General features: G+C 39.1%; 1 protein-coding gene across 4 annotated transcripts in view; it reads left to right on the forward strand.

Moving 5' to 3' along the window:
* Positions 1-1413: 1413 nt before the first annotated feature.
* KIF27 (kinesin family member 27) overlaps positions 1414-16372 on the forward strand; it is an 84976-nt gene continuing 70017 nt past the window's right edge. For 2 of the 4 annotated variants that reach the window (XM_055312011.1, XM_055312013.1), the window contains exons 1-4: positions 1414-1488; positions 6704-7087; positions 7278-7355; positions 15786-15986. In XM_055312011.1, the coding sequence (XP_055167986.1) occupies positions 6790-7087; positions 7278-7355; positions 15786-15986 (577 nt within the window). In that variant the 5' untranslated portion in view covers positions 1414-1488; positions 6704-6789. Of the gene's footprint in view, positions 1489-1921; positions 2054-6703; positions 7088-7277; positions 7356-15785; positions 15987-16372 lie in introns of those variants that run through there. The other 2 variants (XM_055312012.1, XM_055312014.1) reach the window with 2 other exon arrangements.

The following is a 16372-nucleotide window of genomic DNA, read 5'->3' on the forward strand; positions in this document are numbered from 1 at the left end:
TCCTGGGGTCCCCGGATTGAGTCCCACATGGGGCTACTTGCATGGAGCCTGCTTCTCCCTCTGCCTATGTCTCTGCCTCTCTCTGTGTCTCTCCTGAATGAATAAATAAAATCTTTTATAAAGATTTTTTCTTTTTTTTAATATATTGGGTCACTTTATAAAATAATGACATTATTACAAGAAAAATCAATACCCAATCAACCTTCAAAAAATGATTTACTTCTTCAGTCTTTAAACTTAAGGCCAAAACCAACATGAACTTGCATATCCTCAATCTTCAAAATAAGCCCAATTACTTCATCGGCCCAGAAATGATAACTGAAAATGCCATTATTATACTGTCCATCAATAATAACTGCAGCTTTCCTTCTGACCCTTGACATGATGCTTAAGTATTTCACGATGATCATTTTAATAACATCCTTGAATGGAATTTTCTGAACACAGGCAATTCCAATACACAGTTGGCCAATATACAACATGGCTTTCCTTAGCAGATTCTTGTCAGGCCCGACTCTGAATTCTGGTTTGAGGTAAAAGATTTTATTAATTTATTCAGGAGAGATCCAGAGACAGAGAGGCAGAGACACAGGCAGCAGGAGAAGCAAGCTCCATGCAGGGAGCCCCATGCGGGACTTGATTCCAGGACCCTGGGATCACAGCCTGAGCGAAAGGCAGACGCTCAACCACGGAGCCACCCACGCATCCCACAATGGAATATTATTCAGCATAAAAAGGAATAAAATTACTGATACAAGTGACAACATGGGTGGAGGAGGAAAACATTGTTTAGCAAAAAAAAGCCACACACAAAAGACCACAAATTGTGTGATTGGGTAAATACAAAACGCCCCAAACAGGTAAATCCGTACAGAGAAAATTGATTAGTGGTTGCCAGGGACTGCTCACTCACACGGGGGTTTCCTTTCGGGGTGATGAAAAGGTTTTGGAAGCAGGGGTGATGGTTGCACAACATTGACAATGCCTATTGCACACCTTAAAGCGGTTTATGTACGCTACACGAACTTTATCTCAATAAAAATAACTAAACTGGCAACTTTTTTTTTTAAACTGGCAACTTAAATATTGAAACGCAACGTGAGTCTTCGTCACATTCACTTTACAAACGGCGGGGAGTTACTTCGGCTCCGCAGAGAGAGAGGCTGTCGGAGCTGGCTTTGCAGCTAAGCGGGACGCTCGCTTCCTGGGGGCGGGGCCTGCCGGGGGCGGGGCCTGCCGGGGGCGGGGCCTGCCGGGGCGGGGCCTGCCGGGGCGGGGCCTGCCGGGGGCGGGGCCTAGGGCCCGGGGAACGCCCGGCCGGGAGGGGGCGCGTACGGGACTGGCTTCGCCGGTTGCCGGGAGAACCCACGACAACAAAAGGCGCGAACGGCAGGGGCGGCGGCGGCGGCGGCGGCGGCGGCCGGGCGGAGCGAAGCTGGGGAGGCTTGCGTCGTTCTGGTCGCCGGGGACCGGGGCTTTCTCGAGCCGGTCAGTGAGTGGTGGGCAGGAGTGGCGGGGCCGGCGGGGCCGGCGGGGCCGGCGGGGCCGGGTGCGGTGCGGCGCTCTCCCGCCTTCCTGTCCAGCGCGCCGTTGCGGGGGAGGGGGCGCCGCTCGGGGTGGGGGGTCGGGGGCCGCTGCGGGACGGCTTGCGGGAGGGGGCGGTTGGGGCGCCGGCTGAGGCGAGGCGGGCGTCAGAGGGGGCTAGGGTCGGCGCTGGGGACCCCGCCGCGGGCGGAGGTGGGGTCCCCCTGGAGGTAGACAGGTCCGGGGACCTCACCAGGGACGCGCGGGAGCGGCGGACGGAACCCCACGAAGTCCGATCCGGAGTTTGTGGCGCTCGTGCTTCCAGCTGCGGGAGCTGGAGGCGATGGGAAGACCTACCCTCATGGGGCTTTCGTTTTGCCACAGGCCTTGTGTTTTCCTCGCGGACGTTGAAACTTTGGTGCTACCCAAGCGCAAGTCCCCTCCCGCGGAGGCAGATGTGATTGAGAAAGAAAGGGTGTCCGAGGTCGTACTTTGAAACACCTTGTAGATAACACTTCGCCCTCTCCAGGTTTTGTTTTTCCACTTTACTGCCTCTATTCTCTGTCTAGTCATTTATGCATTTGGAAGCTTTTCTCAGATACTTGTGCGACTCATTGTCCATTCATTTGCTGGGAAGTTTCCTACGTTAACATTATTAGCAAACCACAATTTTTAGACAACCACTACCACTGAAAAACCATGGGCACTGGATGGCAGCAGTATTTGGAGACACTTCTTTTTATCAGTGACATGGCATCAGTGATCTAAGATTCTCTTGTCTTTCTCATATTTCAGAACTCCATTCAGTCTGCCTAAATATCACCCTTCTTAAATTTATTGGTGACATAATACATACGCTTCTGATGACTGCAATTGATCAAACTCGAAAGTATAAGTGTTACGGATTTTTTAATGCTTGAATTCTTCTTGAATATTAACTTTTTGCAATCCATAGGTTTGGGGGCCCTTATTTATTAGAATACATAGAATTTCTTTTGCCCTTGTAGCAAAACTTTCCCATTATAAAAACCAAGAAAGTGAAAATATCCCACTTACACTGCATCTTTTATTGGCAGTTTTGTTGGAAGTACTTAGGTTTGGCTTAAGATAGACCATGACTTTTGTTTTAATGTGATGGCTTAAAAAATAATCTGTTTAATAAAGACTTCAAATGTTACATGTTTAGGGGCATTTGGAAGAACCAAGTCACATAGCATCCTTGTTTATTTGGGAGAGTTTCCAAGTGATTGTGGAGTCCTTTAGGATCCAAGAAAAGTTACTTCATACATAGGAGTATTTTTTCACAGCTGATTCTAACTAGAATGATTAAAACTGGTAAGGTTAGGTGCATCTCTTTGTTGTGACCATTAAATATAGCATGTTGACGCTGGGATTTTGCAGCCCAAGGGAGCTGATATTGTTTTTACTCTCAGTGGGCTTTTAGTAGAGTGATGTATTTGTTATTTGATCCCTTTCAGACTGTCCACTCACAAAATTATAATGCACAAAATTATAATGTCCACTCACAAAATTATAATTATACTGCTGCAGAGTCTTTTAAAGGCTAGTGAATATTAAATATGTCTTTATTAACATTTCCATAGCAAATGCTGAAAATGTTATTTTAGTCTATTAATAGTCTACGTACTTTTTTTTTTAATTTATTTTTTTATTTATGATAGTCACAGAGAGAGAGGCAGAGAGGCAGAGACACAGGCAGAGAGAGAAGCAGGCTCCATGCACCAGGAGCCCGACGTGGGATTCGATCCCAGGTCTCCAGGATCGCGCCCTGGGCCAAAGGCAGGCGCCAAACCGCTGCACCACCCAGGGATCCCAATCTACTACGTACTTAATGATACTATGCAAGACTCCCCTTCTACAAAGAGCCCAGCCACATCCTGAACTGATTATTTTTTCATTATCTGCATTTAAACATTATCAAGACTACTTGTTACAGTTTCTTTTTATCTTTTATATGGTGTAAACTTTATCCAGCACAAACTGAATATTCATGTACAAGTTTTAATGAAAACATATGGTTTTATTTCTCTTGGGTATATACCTCAAGAGTGGAGTTTCTGGGTCAAATGATAACTATGTTTTGACTTTTTGAGGAACTGCCAGACTCTTTTTCAAAGTTAGTTGCATCATTTTACATTTCCATCTGGAGTATGTGAAGGTTCCATATTCTAAACATTCTCACCAACACTTGTTTTGATCTGTCTTTTAAAAACATTTTTAAAGGGTACCTGGGTGGCTCAGTCAGTTGGGCGTCTGCCTTTGGCTCAGATCATGATCCCAGAGTTCTGGGATTGAGTCCCTGCATCAGGCTCCCTGCTCAGGGGGGAGTCTGCTTCTCCCTCTCCCTTTGCTGGCTGCTCTGTGTACTTGTGCGCACACTGTCTCTCTCTCTCTGCCAAATAAATAAATAAAATCTTTTTAAAACATTTAAAAAATATATTACTATCCATCTTTTTAAAAATTGAAGTGTATTTGACACACACTGTTAGATTAGTTTCAGGTGTAGAGACAAGTCTGTATGGTATGCTATGCTTACCATAAGCACAGCTAACCTGTGTCACCATATAATGCTATTACAATACCATTCACCTTATCCTGTACTTTTTATCCCTGCGACTCATTCATTTCATAACTGGAAGACTATCTCCCACTCCCCTTCACCCATTTTGCCCATCCCCCCCAACCTGCTACCCTCTGGCCACCATCAGTTCTCTTTATTTATGTGTCTGATTCTGCTTTTTATTCATTTGTTTGTTTTGTTTTTTAGATTCCATATATAAGGGAAACCATATGGGGGGCACCTGGCTGGCTCAGTCTGTAGGACATGCAATTCTTAGTCTCACACGAGACTTGAGCCCCACACTGGGTGTAGAGATTACTTTAAATAAATAAATAAACATTAAAAAGAAAGAAAAAACCATGGTATTTGTCTTTCTCTGACTTATTTCACTTAGCAGAATAGCCTCTAGGTCCATCCATGTTGTTAAAAAACTGCAAGATTTCATTCATTTTTATGGCTGAATAATATTCCATTGCATACATATATACATATATGTATATATGTGCCACATCTTCTTTATCCATTCATTTATTGATAGATGCTTGGGTTGCTTCCATATCTTGGCTATTGTAAATGATGCTAATAAACACAGTGGTACATATATCTTTTCAGTTAGTGTTTTCGTATTCTTTGGGTAAAATATCCAGTAGTGCGATGATTAGGGGATCATAAGGTAGTTCTATTTTTAATGTTTTGAGGCACCTCCATACTGTTCTCCAGAGTGGCTGCACTAGTTTACATTCCCACCAGTCACGCTTGAAGATTCCCTTTTTCTCTACATCCTTGCTAACACTTGTTATTTCCCACCTTTTTGATTCTAGCTGTTCTGACAAGTGTGACATGATACCTCATTGTGGGTTTGATTGCATTTTCCTGCTGGCTAATCATTTTGGGCATCTTTGCATGTGCTTTATTAGCCATTTTTCATATCTTTGAGAAACAAAACTTTTAAATTTTATTAAATCCATTTCTTCTGTTTTTCCTTATAAAGTTTATTGCTTTTGCTTTTAGTGTTACACCTGAGAAACCATTGCCAAACCCAAGGTTACCAAGAGTTACCCCTATGTTTTCTTCCAAGAGTTTTAGCTCTTACACTTAGGTCTGTGAACGATTTTGAATTAACTTCTGTGTATGATGTAGGAGTCCAGTTTCATTCTTATGCATGTGGGTATCCAGTTATCTCATGAACATTTGTTGAAAAGTCTGTTTTTGCCCCCATCAAATTGTCTTGGTGCTCTTGTTAAGAATCATTTGCCCATAAATACAAGGATTTATTTTGGGATTCTCAGTTCTTTTCCATTGGTTTTAAGTTTGTCTTATACTAGTACCATACTGTCTTGATTACTGTTGCTTGGTTTTAGAATTGGGGAAGTGTGTCTTCCGACTTTGTTCTTTTTCAATATTTTAGCTAAACTGTGTCCCTTGAATTTCCATATGAATTTTAGATCAATCAATAAATAAAATCTTAAAAAAAAGATTTTTAGGATCAGTTTGTCAATTCTGGCAAATAAATCAGCTGGGATTTTGATAGGAGTTGCATTGAATCTGTAGATAAATTAGAGGATACTGTCATTTTAAAAATGTTAAGTCTTTCATGAACATGAGATGTTTTTCCATTTATTTAGATTTTCTTTACTAACAATATTTTATAGTCTTCAGAGTGTAAGTTTTACATATCTTTTAGTAAAGTTATTTCTAAGTATTTTATCCTTCTTTTAAAAAAGATTTAAAAAAAATAAAAAATAAAAAAGATTTTATTTATCCATTCATGGGGGGGGGGGGAGGAGCGGAGACACAGGCAGAAGAAGAAGCAGGCTCCATGTAGGGAGCTTGACGTGGGACTCGATCCCGAGTCTCCAGGATCAGGCCCTGGACTGAAAGGCAGCACCAAACCGCTGAGCCACCTGGGCTGCCCGTATTTTTATCCTTTTTGATGCTACTATAAATGGAATTGTTTTCTTAATTTATTTTTCAGATTCATTGTAAATATAGCTATCAGTTTAATTTTAATGTATTCTTCCAGCGATTTTCAGAAACAAGTACAACATAAGTTGGGAGTAGAAAAGCATTTTTTCAACTAGTTTTGATTATTTAAAAAAACTGATTTAAAGTTACATTATGGAAATTGTTAAAGCTGTTTTCTTGAATTTACTTTTAATATTTGTAGCAAAGAGATATAGCTATAAAATCTAATAGCATTTCAGCACATGTATATAATTACTCAGTTATTTCCTTGCCTTAATTTTCTAACTCTCCAGTTATTAAATATTTAATATTAAACTGGGAACTGGGAAACATATTACTGCTCTAGAGAGTGGCATGATGGAATTCCTTGCACACAGCTTAGATTCATCATTTTTTTTTTAGCTTCATCATTTACCAACTCATGGCCCATACCCTTTAGATTGTTTTGCAGAAAATTGGACATTTCATATCATTTCATCTGTAAATTATAGGTATAGTTTTACAAGATAGATTTACTTGTAACTATCTCATTTTGGAACAAAACCTGTTTTAATTGATTTTGTTTTAGAAGGTGATTAGTTTATTAAGATAGAGAAGTACATAATTAAATTTTGTTTTTATTTTGGTACACAGGAGTCCAGATCTTACATAAAATGGAAATTTCTCACACTAGATACTGAATATTTAACAGAAAGTTATTTAGCAAAATCTAAGCTGCTATGGAAGAAATACCAGTAAAAGTTGCTGTAAGAATCCGACCTCTGCTGTGCAAAGAAGTTCTTCATAATCATCAAGCTTGTGTGAGAGTTATTCCAAATACCCAGCAAATTATCATTGGGAGAGATAGAGTCTTTACTTTTGATTTTGTTTTTGGCAAAAATTCCACTCAAGATCAAGTTTATAATACGTGTATAAAACCACTAGTGTTGTCACTCATTGAGGGCTATAATGCAACCGTTTTTGCCTATGGACAAACTGGATCTGGGAAGACCTACACCATTGGAGGAGGCCATGTTGGTAAGATTCTCATACTTTTTTTCCTTTTTTAAAAGATTTTATTTAATTATTTGAGAGAGAGTGAGCATGAGTGGAGAGAGGGGCAGAGGGAGAAACCGGATCCCTGCTGAGCAGGGATTCCCCCCCCCCACTCTCCCCCAGGATCATAACCAGAGCCAAAGGCAGACGCTTAACTGACTTTTATTTGTAGGTGTTCAGCATATTGATCAGCGGTTTAGCGCCGCCTGCAGCCCAGGGCGTGATCTGGAGACCCTGGATCAAGTCTCAGGTCAGGCTCTCTGCATGGAGCCTGCTTCTCCCTCTGCCTTTGTCTCTGCCTCTCTCTCTCTCTGCATGTCTAAGAATAAATAAATAAAATCTTAAAAAAAAACAATTTAATTTGATTATATTTGCTTAAGAAAACAAGTTTAAGACAATGTTTAGTGTTCAGCCCTTTGCCATTTCCCCCCCAGTCTTACTGAGATATAATTGATGTATAACATTATATTAGTTCGACATACATTATGATGATGATATATGTATATATTGCAAAACGATTACCACAATAAGTTTAGTTAACATTGATCACATCATACAGTTATATGTGATTTTTTTCTTGTGATAAGATCTTTTAAGATGTTAATATTTTAGCAACTTTTTTCTTTTTAAAAGATTTTATTTACTTGAGAGAAAGAATGAGAGAACAAGCACGAGCAGGGGGAGAGGGAGAAGCTGAGTGGGGCTCGATCCTAGGACCCTGGGATCATGAGCTGAGCGAAAGGTAGATGCTTTACTGACTGAGCCACCCAGGTGCCCCTAGCAATTTTCAAATATACAATAAAGTATTGTTAACTACAGTCACCATGCTGTATATTACATCTTTAGAACTTCTTTATCTTATAATTGGAAGTTTTTATGTTTTGACCCACCTTCACGCATTTCCCCCACTGCCTGCTTCTGGCAACCCTTTGTTGCTTTGAACAGAATTTAAAGTAGAAAGAAATGAATTAACATGACCAGATATTGATCTTTTACATAGTCTTGTAAAATCAAGCTTCCTGGGCAGCCCGGGTAGCTCAGCGGTTTAGCACCACCTTCAGCCCAGGGCGTGATCCTGGAGACCTGGGATTGAGTCCCACGTTGGGCTCCCTGCATGGAGCCTGCTTCTCCCTCTGCCTGTGTCTCTGCCTCTCTCTCTCTCTCTCTCTCTCTCTCTCTCTCTTTCTCTCATGAATAAATAAATAAAATCTTAAAAAAAAATCAAGAATCCTGTGACCAGAACTTTGATGCAGTAGGAGGAATTTAAGCCACATGGCTTAAGGTGTCTTTTTTCCCCCCATTTTTAAAGTTAGATTTTTATTTTATTGAGATTCAATTGACAATTATACCATATTTAAAGTGTATGTCATGGGATCCCTGGGTGGCGCAGCGGTTTGGCGCCTGCCTTTGGCCCAGGGCGTGATCCTGGAGACCCTGGATCAAATCCCACGTCGGGCTCCCGGTGCATGGAGCCTGCTTCTCCCTCTGCCTGTGTCTCTGCCTCTCTCTCTCTCTGTGTGACTATCATAAATAAATAAAAATTAAAAAAAAATAAAGTGTATGTCATGATGATTTGATGAATGTATATGTTGTCAAAGGATTCCCCCAATCTAGTTAACACATCATCACCTCACATCTAAATACGGATTTCTATTTTAAATACTGAGTATTTTAGGAAATAATTTCTCCTGCTTGTAATTCTAGTTTGGAAAAGGTGGAATCACTAGGATTTTCTATAGAATTAGAAGGAAACTTGGAAATAATTTATCTTCATTTATAAGTGTGGAGCTCCAGCTATGGAGCGATCAATAAAAGACTTGTTCAGTTAGAGGGTTAGTGACAGCTGGGATTGAAAGCTAAGTCCTCTGTTGAGATTGTTTACTAGTATCTTTCTTCTAAAAGCAAACTTTTGAATATTGTACATATATATGCATTATTGTCTAAAATTATTGCTAGTATTCTGTATATGTGTAATGACTCTCAATGTATTTTCTACGTTCATGCTTCTCAAATATAGAATGTGACTTTCAGTAACATTTCTTATTACATGTAGGGATTGTGGGGGAGAGTTGGAGGCTGGTTGTGTGGTTTGAGGAAGCCCTGACTACAAAGATTAAATTGAGAGGCCATAAATGCCCAATACTCTCCCACCCCCATTTTTAGAATCACTGTTATACAGGATTTAGGAGATTAAAGATAGTAGATTATTTTAGGATCTCAAAAAATTCAGTTTCTCTTTAAGTTGTGTGTTTTTAAGGATTCTAGCCTTTTTTTATTGGCAAATGTTTAATGATGTTTAAGACTCAATATGTTTTTTATACTAATAAGAGTTCTAAAATGTTTAGAGCTTTGTGACTTAATTATAGCTATCTTGCTTTTTTTTAAAAATTTTTATTTATTTATGATAGTCACACAGAGAGAGAGAGAGAGAGGCAGAGACATAGGCAGAGGGAGAAGCAGGCTCCATGCACCGGGAGCCCGACGTGGGATTCGATCCCGGGTCTCCAGGATCGCTCCCTGGGCCAAAGGCAGGCGCTAAATTGCTGCGCCACCCAGGGATCCCCAGCTATCTTGCTTTTATTAAGAGGCCATGCATGCAATTTTAATACCTTAAAGGAAAAAGTTATTAAGTTATCTATTATCCTAAACATTTTAACTGCTGTAAAATACATTATACTTGATAACACCATTAGAAGTGATTTTTAATTTTTTCCCTTAGCTTTTTAAATTTTTTTTCATCATGGTAAGTGAATTCTTTAATTTCTATCCCCTCTTCCCTCCCTTCGGGTAACCATCAGTTTATTCTGTGTAGTTAAGAACCTGTTCCTCGTATGCTCTCTCTCTCTTTTTTCCTTTGCTTGTTTTTGTTCCTCAAATTCCGCATATGAGTGAAATTATAAAGTATCTCTTTTTCTCTGACTTACTTTGCTCAGCATTATATTCTACCTCTGTCCATGTCCTTGCAAATGGTAAGATTCCATTCTTTTTTTAAGGCTGAATAATTCCATCGTGTGTGTGTGTGTGTGTGTGTACACTACATCTTTATCCATCCATTTATTTTATTTTTTAAAATATTTTATTTATTTATTCATGAGAGCCACACACACAGAAAGAGAGGCAGAGACACAGGCCAAGGGAGAAGCAGGCTCCATGCAGGGAGCCCGATGTGGGACTCGATCCCGGGACTCCAGATTCACACCTTGAGCCAAAGACAGACGCTAAACTGGTGAGCCACCCAGGGATCCCCTATCCATTTATTTATTGATAGACACTTGGGCTGCTCCCATAGTTTGGGTAAATAGTAGTACAATTACTGGGTATAGGATAGTTCTATTTTTAACTTTATGAGGAACCTTCATACTGTTTTCCACAGTGGCTGTGCCAGTTTTCATTCCCACGAACAGTTTAAGAAGGTTCCTTTTTTTTCCTCTGTGTTCTTGCCAACACCTGCTTTGTTGTGCTTTTGATTTTCGCTATTCTGACAGATGTGAGGTGGTATCTCATTGTAGCTTAGTTTAGTTTTGTTTTTAAAGATTTTATTTATTTATTCATGAGAGACACAGGCAGAGGGAGAAGCAGGCTCCATACAGGGAGCCCATGTGGGACTCGGTCCTGGGTCTCCAGGATCACGCCCTGGGCTGAAGGCGGTGCTAAACCGCTGAGCCACCCGGGCTGCCCTCATTGTAGTTTTGATTTTCATTTCCTTGATGACAAGAGATGTTGAGCATCTTTTCATGGGTCTGTTGGCCATGGATGTCTTCCTTGGAGAAATGTCTGTTCAGGCCTGCCCATTTTTTAATTGGGTTATTTGTTTTGGGGTGTTAAGTTGTATCAGTTCTTTATATAATTTTGGATAATAGCCCTATAGTGATGTTATTTGCAAATATCTTCTCCCATTCAGCCTTTTAGTTTTGTTGATTATTTCCTCCACCGTGCAGAAGCTTTGTATTTGGATGTAGTCCCAATAGTTTACATTTGCTTTTGTTTCCCTTGCCTTAGGAGACATATCTAGAAAAATGTTGCGATATCTGATGTCAGAGAGATTACTGCCTGTGTTCTCTTTAGGGAATTTTATGATTTCAGGTCTCACATTTAGGTCTTTACTCCATTTTGAATTTATTTTTGTATATGGTAAAAGAGGGTGTTCCAGTTTCATTCTTTTGAGTGTAGCTGTCTAGTTTTCCCAACACCACTTGTTGAAGAGACTTTTTCCCATTGTATAAATGTACCTCCTTTGTTGATTAAGTGACCATATAATTATGGGTTTATTTCTGGGTTTTCTATTCTGTTCCATTGATTTATGTGTTTGGTTTTGTGCCAGGACCATGTTTTGATTGCTGCAGTTTTGTAATATAACTTGGAAGTCTGGAATTGTGATATTCCCAGTTTTGTTTTTCTTTTTCAAGATTGTGTTGGCTATTCGTGGTCTTGTGTAGTTCCATACAGATTTTAGGATTGTTTATTCTAGTTCTGTGAAAATGCTGTTGTTGCGGTGCCTCGGGGCTCAATTGGTTAAACTTCACCCTTCAGCTCAGGTCATGATCCCAGGGTCCTGGGATCTAGCTCTGTCAGGCTCCCTGCTCAGTAGGGAGTCTGCTTCTCCTTTTCTTTCTGCCCTTACCCTTGCTTGTGCTCTTTCTGTCTCTCTCTCTCTCAAATAAATAAAATCTTTTAAAAAATGCTGTTGGTATTTTGATAGGGATTGCTTTAAATATGTAGATTACTTTGGATAGTATGGACATTTTAACAGTATTTGTTCTTCCAGTCCATAAGCATGGAGCATCTTTATTTCTTTGTGTCCTCTTCAGTTTCTTTCATCAGTGTTTTATAGCTTTCAAGTTGATAGTTACAAGTCTTTCATCTATTTGGTTTATTCCTAGACATTTTATTGTTTTTTGTGCAATTTTAAATGGGATTGTTTAATTTTCTTTCTGCTGCTTCATAATTAGTGTATCGGAATGCAATAGATTTCTGAACATTGATTTTGTATCCTGAGACTTTACTGAATTCATTTATCAGTTTTAACAGTTTTTTGGTGGAGTCTTCAGGATTTTCTCTATATAATATCACGTCATCTGGAAATAGTTTTACTTTTTCCTTACCAATTTGGATGCCTTTTATTTCTTTATATTTTCTAATTGCTGAGGCTAGGATTTCTAGTACTGTGTTGAAAAAAGTGAAATGGACATCCTTGTCTTATTCCTGACCTTAAAGGGAAAAGCTCTCAGAGTTTTACCATTGAGTGTGATGTTGGGTGCGGGCTTTTCATAGATGGCATGCATTTATTTATTTATTTATTTATTTATTTATTTATTTATTTATTTATTTATTTTTATTTATACAGAGAGAGAGAGGCAGAGGGTGAAGCAGGCTCCATGCAGGGAGCCCGACGTGGGACTCGATCCCAGGCCACCAGGATCACACCCCAGGCTGCAGGCGGCACTAAACCGCTGCGCCACAGGGGCTGCCCATAGATGGCCTTTATTATGGACCTACTTTGCAAAGGTTTTTTTTTTTTTTTTAAAGATTTATTTATTTATTCATGATAGACATAGAGAGAGAGAGAGAGAGAGAGAGAGAGAGAGAGAGAGGCAGAGACACAGAAGGAGGGAGAAGCAGGCTCCATGCCGGGAGCCCGACGCAGGACTTGATCCCAGGACTCCAGAATCGCGCCCTGGGCCAAAGGCAGGCACTAAACTGCTGAGCCACCCAGGGATCCCGTGTTGTTTGTTTAATGGTTTATTATACCTGTGATTTTATAACTTTCTTTTTGCATTTAACAATATAAAGTATTTCATTTCTTCCCATTTGGGTCATAGAATTTCACCTCATTTTTTGGACTATATAATATTCCACAGTTTGAATGGACCATAGTTCCTCCATTCTAGTATTAAGGGACATTTAGGTTGTTTCTGATTTTTTCTATGATAAAAAAGTTGCAGTGCCTATCTTTATATATTTGACTTTGCATAATGTGTTAGTATTTGCATAAAAAAGATTCCTATAGTGGATTTCTTGAGTCAAAGGGAATGCACATTTAAAATGTAAATAGAGGGGATCCCTGGGTGGCTTAGCCGCCCAGCGGTTCAGCGGTTCAGCGTCTTCCTTTGGCCCAGGGCGTGATCCTGGAGTCCCAGGATCATGTCCTCCTGGCATGGAGCCTGCTTATCCCTCTTCCTGTGTCTCTGCCTCTCTCTCTCTCTCTCATAAAAAAATAAAATCTTAAAAAATATACAAATAGATATTGACAAGTCACACTCCAACGAAGCATGTAGCAGTTTAGATTCCTACCATCAATATATGAAAGCCATTTGCTCGTGTACTTGTTACTTGACATTATAAATCTATATATTTTTTGTCATCTAATAGGTGAAAAATTGTACTTTGTTGTTTGAAGTTACATTTCTTGGTGTATTAGTGAAATTGGTAAACATTTTTTATTTCCCAGGTTGTTAAGGACACCAATTCTGGGTCAGTCATCTGCTGTTTGATTTTTTAAAAAGATTTATTTATTTATTATTTATTTATTTATTTATTTATTTATTTATTTATTTATTTATTTATTTGTGAGAGAAAGAAAGCATAGAGGGAGAGGGAGAAACAGACTCCCCGCTGAGCAGGAAGCCAGACATGGGCTTCATCCTAGGACTCTGGGATCATGACCTGAGCTAAAGGCAGATGCCTAACCCACTGAGCCACCCAGCTGCCCTGCTGTTTAATTTTTAAATAATGCTGTTTTTTTCCTCTAATAAATAGGTTACTGAGCATTTGTAGTGTCTAAGGTACCATGCTAGGCACTGTGGCAGAATAATAATCTCTTATTTTTCAATATGGTACTTTATTACTAATATTCATCTTCCTACTTCTCAGAACTTTGGGTTTGCTGACTTGTACCAGGCATAACATTTTCTAGAAACTCTTGTGTGTTCTTTAAATAACATATAATAGCTAAATAATGACTGTTAAGATATAAAACTTTACAATTTCTCTCTGAAGCAGTTTATCTCAGGAATGTACATGTAACATTGAAAATGTGATATTTGGGTTACTAAAATATGTATTGAAGCTTTGTTATAAATATTATTTGAAATTCAGCGTTTTGATAAGTTTTACATTTTTGTGCTTTGTTTTCTGTTGGAGTGGGAAATGAATGAGATATTTTGATTTAGCCTTAAATTCTCGCTAATCTACAATGTGTATAGTGCACTGTAATTAATACATAAAGCTGTTGGCAAGTTCCTGGAAACTCTCAAAAAGGAATCTTCAGGGGCGCCTGGGTGGCTCAGTCCCTTAAGTGACAGACTCTTGATTTCTGCTCAGGTCATGATCTCAGGGCATGATCTGAGAGGGAGGCCCCTGTCCGCTCACACTCAGCAGGAAGTGCTTCCTTTCTCTCTCTCTCTTTCTCTCTCTCTGCCCCTCCCCCACTCACACATACTCTCTCTGTGAAAGAAATCTTAAAAAAAAAAAAAAATCTCCAGTCTTCATTTATTCCTTTGCGTTAGAAAAACTTACAGCTTCCTTTTCTTGCCACATGATGGCAGTCTTGCATCTTAAATTAGGTGAAAGGCAGTCCAAGTTAATAGATGTTTGGAATTGTAGGATGCTGCCCAAGATCTAAACATTGGTAATTTTCAACTTGGAAGCAAGTTATTTTTAAGGTTCATTTGCAAAGCCAACTTTTTATAACTTGGAATATATTTTCCATGGAATAATTCCACAGATGGTAGGTAGATTTCTAAATTGGCCTAGCTTATTTAACCTTAAGTCTCAATTTGTTCATTTACTTATTTAAAAATTTTAAACTATTTTTAAAAATTGTGGAAACTTTCACACATGAATTTTACAGATTATGGTTTTTAAAAATTAGTAATATAGATATGTATGAAAATATATTATAAATTTTGGATTTTAGCTTTTCTTACATATAAATTTTTTTGTAATATACTTGCAATTCTACATATAACATTGCATCTTATTTTTTTTCACTTTATATTGTGAGCATTTTCCCATATTATTAAATATTTTTCGAACTTACGACTCTTCGTGGTCATGTGGTTAATTTGCCTTCTGAATGTATTAGACTGTATTTAATGTTTCTAAAAATTGTGGAAACTGGGCAGCCCTGGTGGCGCAGCGGTTTAACGCCTCCTGCACCCCGGGGTGTGATCCTGGAGACCTGGGATGAGTCCCACGTCGGGCTCCTGCATGGAGCCTGCTTCTCCCTCTGCCTGTGTCTCTGCCTCTCTCTCTCTCTCTCTCTCTCTCTCTGAATAAATAAATAAATAAATAAATAAATAAATAAATAAATATTTTTAAAAAATTGTGGAAACTGGGGATCCCTGGGTGGCTCAGCAGTTTAGCGCCAGGCTCAGGGTGTGATCCTGGAGTCCTGGAATCGAGTCCCACATCAGGCTCCCTGCATGGAGCCTGCTTCTCCCTTTGCCTGTGTTTCTGCCTCTCTCTCTCTCTCTCTCTCTCTCTCTCTGTCTTTCTGTCTTTCATTGATAAATAAATAAAATCTTTAAAAAAATTGTGGAAACTTTCACGCATGAATTTTGCAGTTTTGGTTTTTAAAAATTAGTAATATAGATATGTATGAAAATATATCATAAGTTTTGGATTTTAGCCTTTCTTATATTTTAATTTTCAGATGTACTTTCTTTCTTTAAATTTTTAGCTTCAGTTGTGGAGGGTCAAAAGGGTATCATTCCTCGAGCTATCCAAGAAATATTTCAAAACATCTCTGAAAATCCTAGCATTGATTTTAATATTAAAGTGTCTTATATAGAAGTATACAAGGAAGACCTAAAAGATCTTCTAGAATTGGAAACATCTATGAAGGATCTTCACATCCGAGAAGATGAAAAAGGAAACACAGGTATAAAGTAGCCTATTTAACTGATAGCCTCCATTAGCAAATAGATGTGATTGAATTCAGCTTCTGGACATATTCCAAACAGTCTTTAACATTTAATATTCCATTGTTGGACATTTTAGCTATTTTCATTATTATTAATAACACTGACATGGATGTGTTTCTCTCTTAGAAAAGATACTTAGGTAGAACCCTTCTTGGAGATAGAGGATCCTGCCCAAGGAGTGACTAATTCCTTGGGGGAATATCTTAGCAGTTAGAAAAATAGAAAAATAACATTATTGAGACTGCCTACAGGGGACAGTGAAGTTTGTCGACTTCTTGGCCTTGTCTTGGAAGCCCTGGCATTCCTGGATGTTTGGAGAAACTGTTTTTTTTGTCTTGTTTTT

This window comes from Nyctereutes procyonoides, unplaced genomic scaffold (assembly GCF_905146905.1).
Source record: "Nyctereutes procyonoides isolate TBG_1078 unplaced genomic scaffold, NYPRO_anot_genome, whole genome shotgun sequence".
NCBI classification, from domain to species: domain Eukaryota; kingdom Metazoa; phylum Chordata; class Mammalia; order Carnivora; family Canidae; genus Nyctereutes; species Nyctereutes procyonoides.